Raw genomic sequence first — 9,503 nt, 5'->3', positions numbered from 1 at the left:
TAACTGAATAAAATTTGCTAGCTTTGCTAATAACAAACTGTAATTATATTTTATTTAAAGCTTTTATCCAAAGCACCTCAGCACTCAGGATCTTTGTCAAGGACACTTGAACGTGTGAATCACAGAACCACTAAAGTTCTGTTCTAACTCAACTTTGTTTTATGCTGTAAACCTGCTTTCTTCCCTGCCTTGGATTTTGCCTTTTTTCCATTTTTTTCTTCAGCTGCAGTCTGCAGAGCTCTCAGGGTCAGACTGTGTGAGATTTGCAGCAGTAAGAGGAGATCATGCAAAATATCAAGGTCAAACTGGACGGTGATATTGGACCCTTAGTAGTCATGGTTAATCATAGCTCTGCAGCTCCTCTATTGGCTTCTAATGGACTGTCTCTGAACTTATGATTGGTCTCCAGTTTTTAATCCCACATGAGGGGGTGGAGCCCCCTGAGAGAGGAGAGTGAAAAGCTCTTTAACCAGAGACCTTCAGCAAGAAAGCAGCAGCTTCTCTACAGGTACTGTAGCTCCTCTTCTTCATTCTCTGATCCGAAATTAGCCTCCTTTAAAATCCAGTACCTATTAAACCTTCAGAGCTAGTATAAAGATGCAGTGTGTGTACATCTTGAATTTTAATATGCTTTCTGCATGCTTTTCACATTTACAGATCATGTGTCAGGGTGTATCTGAGTTTCAAAAGTCTCAATATATAATTAGGAAAGGTAGATGGAAGCTATGGGAATGAGATGATATTTCAAGGTGATACAACTAGGATTAAAGACTAAAAGAAAGCACTTTTTTCAGTCCTTTCTTGAATATTTTACTTAAAGTACTTGATATCTGTGGTGGCATTATATCTCCTGTGTCCTCTGGAGAGGACAAAGCTGCTCTTGCAGAGTTAAAAGGTCACATCGGCCTGGGGAGGGCCGGCTGATAATGGGTCTGGAGTGAGTTTGGTATAATCACAACCATAAGACCACATGATCCTTAGCGTCAGTTAGCAGAAGAGGCTTCTCAAGGACTGATTTCTCTGATAACCTTACATTTCCATTTAATTTCCCTCCTTCTCCTGTCTCCTTCTGCCTTGGCCTCATGTGGCCTTGATCTTGTGATCAGTTCAGAATGTCACAGTGTATCTGAGCCAGACATGGCTTGGGTCTTGGCAGTAGATCCTGGCACCACTAGTGCCCTCCACTGATCTATAAATAAAGTTACCATTGACCCACAGAGCGCACTGTAAGAGGAAAAACGTCACAGAGCAGGATAATAGCAGCAGATGAAAATCATGTCACTCCTCCGTTATCAATGTATTGCACAGGACTCATCAGCCATCTTTCACCTCTGACTAGGATTACCAGGAGTGCTGATGTCCTCGCAGTTTCCCTCAATATTAAGACAGTCTGTTGGACATTGTCTGAGAAGGACAAGCTAGAACCTTACATCTAACAACTGCTTTATTTAACCAGATTTATCTTTTTTGATGAACATTTGGACAAATTTCATTAGCACTTCTTTGGGTAATAGTTAATTCCCAAAGCATTAGCAGTCATATGAAACCACTCGTCCTGTGGCTGGGAGACTGTGATCATGCTAAGACGCTAAGAGCCTCTGCTGTTCCCCTCCTGCTCTAAGCTTGTTACTGTACTGAACCAAAACCTGCAGGGGAGGTAGTGGGGGTCGTCAGAGCAGCAGGTCTGAGTCTTGTTAAGGGGTTGGGATCCACCAATGTCAAATTAGTTGGGATAATATGTAATATTGTAGGGTAATATTGCTTTAATATTGCATTAATTATATTTCTAATTCATGTAAACTTGTTTCAAGAGATAATTATTGTAGTTTCTAGCAATTTTAGCTGTTCATATCAAGTTCCCATATTTTCTAGTTCATTTTAATTGATGTAAATAATAAATGAATGAAGAGTAAAACAGCTATTGCTGCTCTGCTGAGCTAGGTTAGTTAGATTTTAGCAGGAGTACTCAATCTGCTGTTGCTATTTTGTCTATTATTTATACAATACAGCAAATTTTTGTTTTTGAGGTTCTAGTGTACCCTTAGTCATTGCCAAAGTGTAGCTAAATTAGTTTAGGCTAAAGCTAATAGGTCAAAAACCATCCAAGTGCAATTTGTGTAGTAGTGTAGTATTTAATCCTTTTTAGTTTAGTTTGAAGCAAAAAATTAAGATTTTAGAAGTTCCTCATCTGTTTTGCATCGTTCTGTGACATAGGGTAGAACAGCCATATCCAGTTCTGTGCTTCCTCAAAGGTCAACACTGTTAAGACAGTTAGCCATTGGTCAATGACACAAAGTTTCCTACCAGAGTTCACCAAGTTAGAGCTTGATATGTTATTCCTTTCTGGATTTACTTCACCCCTGAAACGTTTTTCAATAATTATGTTTGGTTATGTTGCTAAATTTTGGCATATTAAATAGTGCCGTGGCCTGCATCAAGAAGACTATAGTGGAGGCTCTGTTTGCTATGACGAGATAAGTACTTGAATGCACCTGTGACTGTAAAGCCTGAGCGAGACGTGAAATGTTTCTATTCATTCATAGTTCATAAACAAATCTTCTTCTGTCATTTTTATTTTCAGTTCTTTTGCTACTGAGATACCGAGGAGTTACCCAGCTAGCAGAAAGATGGCGAGCTCTTTCACACGCCTGTTCTCTGGCCGCAACACAGCTGTGGCGTTGGCCAGTTTGGGTGTAGGAACGATGGCCACCGGATTCTTGTTGAGCGAAAACAGCTCTCTGGCTGCTGAGGCCAAGAAGAAGCTCTATCCTCCCAGGTAAGACAGGGCAACACAGCTGATACTGGACAATGGTGAAAAAATGTAATGGTTTCATTTCATTAAAAATAACACAGGACTACACAGAAAGCTGTGAGTGCAGTGGATGGACAGTCTGGACTAGCCAGTGAACGGTCCTCACTATAATTATCAGGCTTGACAACACAGAATCTGAATACATGCTTCACATGCACATTTCAGAAGAATGACTCACTGCTATGTTTTCCTGAACAGAAGTGAAAGGTGATGTTCATGAACTAATTCATGTGGTCAAAGTACAGTGCTATGCCTCCATGAAGGCTACAGCATTAATCACATTTGTGGATCAGTGTGACTGTGTGGTTTTCATCAGCTCACTGCCACTGAACTTCTGAGAGTATGAGAGGTGGATAGACAGGCAACATCCGGGAGGATCAGCCAGGCTCTCAAGTTACATCTGAGTTACCTTTGACTCACTCTCTTTTCCACTTCACACACTGTGTTTCCCTCTCTCTTTCAGTCTTCACTGCTATATATATGCTGTATATAGAAACAGTGCTGGACAAAAAAAAATGCTGTGAAAAGTTTCTATTAACTGTTTAATGTCACATAGAGCAGAGCCAACAAGAAAAAGTCTCAATCAATATTAGGTGTGGACCTGAGACTTTCCTTAGACTGGACTCCCTCTTTTAAATTTTCACCTGTTAAAATCCACAGAAAATAAAGTACCAAAGACCTTGTATAGTGACATACCTTCAATAACTGATGATAGACTGTTTCCAATCTTTTGATGTGTTAGGTTTTCCATGTATAATTTTGTAGGGTTTTAACTGTAATTGTTAGCCAGGTAAATGTGTAAAATACTAATAATGTAAGTTCTTGATATCTAAATTACTCAGCTCAGTTTGTATGATAGATAATATAGGATTTTAACCCTAATATTTGAATGTTATGTAAATCTGTATTATATTTAATATTGGAGGGTTTAAACTTTTATGTTTAATATAGTCAGATTATTTATATAATAAATAATATTGTAGGATTTTCATCTCAATATTTAAATCAATCAGGCAGTTCTGTATAATAATAATATTGTAAGTTCTTACCCTTAAAATCTTAATTAGTTGGATTAATTTATATAAGAAAACACTGTAAGGGTTAATGTATGACTGTGTTAAGTAAATGTATAATTGTTAATCATATTTCTCTACTGGAAAGCACTTTGTCTAATGCTGTTTTTGATGTGCTATACAAAAAAGGTGACTTAAGTCCTTATAATGTGCATAGTTTGGTTATGAAAACTTGTCTGTTCTGACAGGAGATTTGTTTGTGACCATTTAAAGAGTAACTCCACACAAGATTTGCAAGGAGAAAAACAAAACGACACTGGCATTTGTGGTTTTAAAGGTACAAAACTTTTGAACCTCAGCCTACACCTGACATTCCCACTGGGTGTGGCTGCATTGTAGGTCTGTGCTACATCAGTGATGCACAGGCTGTCCTTATTAGCAGGATTATTGGACTGGGTGAATTGGAATCTCTTTAATTCTCCCTCTCCTGCAGCTCTGATTTCCCTGACCTGAGGAAACACAACAATTGCATGGCTTCAGCTCTGACTCCAGCCATTTATGCCAAATTGAGGGACAAGGTCACCCCCAACAACTGGACCCTGGATCAGTCCATCCAGACTGGAGTGGACAACCCCGGACATCCTTTCATCAAGACGGTGGGCTGCGTGGCTGGAGACGAGGAGAGCTACGAGGTAACGCATAACAAAGACCAGAGTTTAATTTTATTATTAAAATTGTAAACTACTGAATTTGATTTAAAATGTTCAGGTTAAGTCGGTACAGTATAAAATATAATGCAAATTCACTTAAATAGTAAGTCGAGTCTCTACGATTAAAAATATCTGGGTGTTTTAAAGGGTGCTGTTTAATTTTTAACTCCTGAAAACAAACTTACATACTTTCTTGACTTTGCTATTGTCACCAGGTGTTTGCTGACCTCTTTGACCCCGTCATCAAAGACAGACACAACGGCTATGACCCCAGAACCATGATACATCCCACTGACCTGGACGCCTCCAAGGTTGTACCACAATCCCATCACTGTCCATCCATCTGTTGATCCTGCACATATAAAATCATCATTTTTTTCTCCTACCTTTATCCTCAATCTCCAGCTCACCCATGGCATTTTTGATGAGAATTATGTTCTGTCATCCCGTGTCCGGACCGGGCGTAGCATCCGTGGGCTGAGCCTCCCCCCGGCCTGCTCGAGGGCCGAGCGTCGTGAGGTGGAGCGGGTGGTTGTGACGGCCCTGGCCGGCCTGAAGGGAGACCTGGCTGGACGCTACTACAGCCTGGGAGACATGACGGAGAAGGAGCAGCAGCAGCTCATTGATGTGAGTTACTGACTTTTAGATTTGAATCTGCTTTGGACTTTTTTTTTATTAAATAACTTTAGGTATGGATGACAACTTTTAAATTATTATTTTTTTTAGCTTTAAAGGCCCTGACATTATACTTAACCTCTTATTGCAAGTATTTTTTATGTTGATATGAAATATGCAAAATGATAAAAGCATTTTTTGTGCATCAGTTACAGCTGGAAAGCACTTCAATGAAAATGAAGTAAGGCAAAAAATAAGTGGATAAATAAAATGATTAAAAAAATTGAAATAGGGTTCTTTTACAAAAGTCTGTCAATTCATTACACAGTGAGATCCAAATCAACATTTTCATACAGAGAAAATGCAGAAATGCTGAATTTCAAGGCTTTCTTTCTGAACAGCATAACAGTTATATAAGTTGCAAAACCTTGATTTTATGCTTCTTGAGGGTGAATATTAATTATTGTCACATATTACTTAAAAACCTAAAAAAATACTTCAGGACGCACAAGCTAAATGGAAAAATATTCACGGAGAAAACATGTATTTTTGGAGCTTTCAGGTTATTTGAACTAATGAGGTAAAGTTTAATGAATTCCCCCTTAATTCAAAATATTTAAATATATGACATAAAAGTAATTCTTGTGAATTTCACTGGAGTCAAAGGCAGCTGTCACACAGCTAGGCTAGTTAGCTTTAAGCAGCACTAATCTGTACTGTTTGCTCCATTTTGATTAGATTTAGTTGCTGCATAATTTAATGTTGTTGCATTGTATGTTACATATAAAACACACTTTACCAACAGATTTCAGCATAAAAATAAATAATGTTATATACAAAAATGCAAGAAACACGAAAAAGTAGCTAAAGCTACATATAAAAGTCAATTTAGCTATGTTCGCTAGTCCTAGCCAGCCAGAGCACAGTTGCAGTTTTTGTTTAAATGTGGTGTTGCCTAATTATTAATTTAGACAGAAATTACATTTATTTGTGGCATAATGCTGTTTAAATTTGAAGGTACTATATGTCACAAAGTAAAATTTTGGTCTTAATTTAATTTAGACCAGTATGTATCCATGTTTGTAGCATAGTTGTGTCACTGCTCTATTTGTCACCTAAAGTAGATTATTGTCACAAGCACAGTATTCTTTTCTGTTTCAAATATGCTAAAAGTTAATCTACATTGAAAAAAGTTAATTTGACTTTAATGAAAGCATTTAAATAAATTATTTAAAGGTACTTAAAGAAAATTGAATTTCTTCTCATTTATTTTACAAGAACTCAACAAATGTGGGATTAATACGTACAGCATTTCTCCCAGAGACCACAGGGGTTACAAACACTGGAAAAGCCGGTTTTATGTTTCAGAGAGTGAACCTGTTGGACAACACCTAGCAGAAACTAAAATGAAATAGACTACACAATGTAGTGGTTGCATATAGACGAGTTCCAGTCAGTTATGGATGTTTTTGCTTTGATCATTTCACACTGGACAACATGAAGGATCACTTTCTGTTTGACAAGCCTGTGTCTCCATTACTCACCTCGGCTTTCATGGCCCGAGACTGGCCTGATGCCAGAGGGATCTGGTAAGGACATTACTGCGCAGTGAATCCCATCTCAGAGAGAAGACACTTTGTTGGATCCTCCCTTGTCCTTTTAGTGTGTGAGGCCCGTTGCTGTCCTTCCCACTATAAGAATGTTGTGTCATGTCCTCTTTCTACACTCTGACATCCTTCTACCTCTGTCTCCTCCGTCACCTCCCCCTCCTGTAGGACCACTTCTTGTTTGACAAGCCCGTCTCTCCACTGTTGACATGTGCCTTTATGGCCAGAGACTGGCCAGACGCCAGAGGCATCTGGTATGATCTATTCAGCTCGGCTGCATGTCCACTACTGTGTGACCATTTATGATTATATATGTTGGTGGCAAAAAGGCATTTAAAACAACAGAAATAATGTGTGTTTTTTGTGGTACAAAAGCATGTTCAAATTAACCGTACACTGCATGAATATCACAGTGAAATCTGAAGTCATGAAAGTAGAGTTTTACCTGTGCAGCTCTTTATTTAGTTCCTTTAACCAATTCTTTGCAGGCACAACAATGAGAAGACCTTCCTGATCTGGGTAAATGAAGAGGACCACACCAGAGTCATCTCCATGGAGAAGGGAGGCAACATGAAGAGAGTGTTTGAGAGATTCTGCAGAGGACTCAAACAGGTACACTGGAGTCTATAAAGTAAACACATTTATCATTCTGATTATTTATATGAACCAATACAAGCTTTTTTTCTAGCATTTAGTGATGGGGATGTACAGTTAGGCCCAGATTATCTACATCGATGCCAAACTTTGATTCACAGTAATTTCTTGTGCTGAATAGTGTGTTTCTTTTAGTTGGAAAGGAAAGAAATAAGTGAACATTGAGTATTGATTGATAGTGTTTTCAAAACCAGATTTGCACATAAAAACAGCAAATTCACATCAGATGTTTTGGTGAAAAAAATCAGAATACAGTCTTTGCATGTTTACATGAACAGGAAAAGACAGAATTAATGTTATATATGATCTAGTGATGACTTGCTCTGACTGCAGCTGGAAGAAAATTGTCTGATAAACTTAAAGTATTTTAGGTTTTTGGATGCATCACACTCAGTACCTGCTTCTTTGCCATACATTTCAACTTTTTGCACATGGTGTGGTACAGGTGGAGCATCTGATCCAGGAGAGAGGCTGGGAGTTCATGTGGAACGAGCATCTGGGCTACGTCCTCACGTGTCCTTCCAACCTGGGCACTGGCCTCAGGGCTGGTGTGCACGTACGCCTGCCAAAACTCAGCAAGGTAACATATACCACTGCATTTACTGTAGACTTCTAAATGCTAAAATGGCCTCCTGTTTGAGTCATGTATGGCAAAAACTATAGCAGCCAGCTGGTGTAGGAAATTACATCACCCTTTAAAAAAACTACTACCACATTCATTTTTTTTCACATAGAATTGTTCAAAAATTTTGCAACGAAACCAACATATAATAATTCTTTATTTCTGCTCTTGATAATACGCTTTTAATGTGACTATCACATTTTATAAATGATTGAAAATCGCTCTGCAGGATCCACGCTTTACCAAAATCCTCGACAACCTGCGGCTGCAGAAAAGAGGCACAGGAGGAGTCGACACGGCTGCTGTTGGAGACACCTTCGACATCTCCAACAATGACCGTCTGGGCAAATCTGAGGTTGTATTTATTGTAAAAACATTCACATACTAAAACAGTCTAATACACAGCTGTTTGAGCCACCATCATGCTGCAGAAATGAGATGTGGTGTGTGTTTCCAGGTGGAGCTGGTTCAGCTGCTGGTCGATGGGGTAAACTACCTGATCGAGTGTGAAAAGAGGCTGGAGAAGGGTCAGGACATTAAAGTCCCAGCCCCTATCGCTCAGTTCAGGAAGTGAAAGCTGGACTCATTAGTGTAAGCTGAGCCTGCTGGAGGAGCTCAGACGACAGGGGAGGCCGTCTCTTAATATCTCCCACAAAGGTCACAAATCTTTATGGTAAAATAATCGTAGACATGATCTGCATTTAGGGGAAAATTCTACCTCAAGTTAACTGTAAACCCCGACTTCACTAAATAAACAATATGAAACATTTGGACTCTTTGATTTACTTTATTACTTCTCATGTACACTACTGGTCAAAAGTTTTAGAATGCCCCACTTTTTTCCTTTTTTTTAAAAATGAGATTGAAGTAGTTCAAGTCCAATGAATAGCTTGAAATGGTACAAAGGTAAGTGGTGAAATGCCAGAGGTTTAAAAAAAAGATAAGGTTACCCAAAACTGAAAAATAATATGCATTTCAGAATTTTACAAAAAGGCCTTTTTCAGGGAACAAGAAATGGCAACTTAAAGCGGTTCTGCAGCAATGGAGGTTGATCAAGCCTCGAAAATTGGTACTACGAAATCCTACAGGTGTGTCAACTTTTCTTGATTACTTACAACCCTCTCTGTCTGCATAAAAGTACTGCTGGAACACAGTGTGGCACCATACCCTCCAGAGCATTATTTGAACAGTATTGTACTGCAGAAAATAGTGTGCTGCTATAAAAATGGTGAGGAAAAAGCAATGAACATAACACTTAAAAATGTAGGTCTTGCAATTGCAAAAGAAGGTCAAGATGCCAGTGAGTAGAGTTTTCTTTACCATCAAAAGGCACTCAGAAACTGGAACAGGAAGAGGTCTGGAAGACCCAAAGCCACAACAGAATCAGAAGACAAGTTTCTGAGAGTCAACAGCTTAATAGGCGGCTCACCGGACAACAGCTTCAAGCACAGCTTAATAGTGGTCGTAGTA

General features: G+C 38.9%; 1 protein-coding gene across 1 annotated transcript; it reads left to right on the top strand.

Annotated features, from left to right (window-relative positions):
* Positions 1-438: 438 nt before the first annotated feature.
* ckmt2a (creatine kinase, mitochondrial 2a (sarcomeric)) lies at positions 439-8,800 on the top strand. Its single transcript, XM_022199784.2, has 10 exons — positions 439-508; positions 2,582-2,776; positions 4,319-4,517; positions 4,751-4,846; positions 4,941-5,162; positions 6,926-7,011; positions 7,246-7,369; positions 7,857-7,991; positions 8,263-8,388; positions 8,491-8,800. The coding sequence occupies exons 2-10, from the start codon at positions 2,628-2,630 to the stop codon at positions 8,605-8,607; spliced, it is 1,254 nt and encodes a 417-aa protein (XP_022055476.1). The 5' UTR covers positions 439-508; positions 2,582-2,627; the 3' UTR covers positions 8,608-8,800.
* The last annotated feature ends 703 nt before the right edge of the window (positions 8,801-9,503 follow it).

The sequence above is a fragment of the Acanthochromis polyacanthus genome, chromosome 18 (assembly GCF_021347895.1).
Source record: "Acanthochromis polyacanthus isolate Apoly-LR-REF ecotype Palm Island chromosome 18, KAUST_Apoly_ChrSc, whole genome shotgun sequence".
In the NCBI taxonomy this organism is placed as follows: Eukaryota; Metazoa; Chordata; class Actinopteri; family Pomacentridae; genus Acanthochromis; species Acanthochromis polyacanthus.
This window is presented reverse-complemented; position numbering and strand designations above follow the sequence as displayed.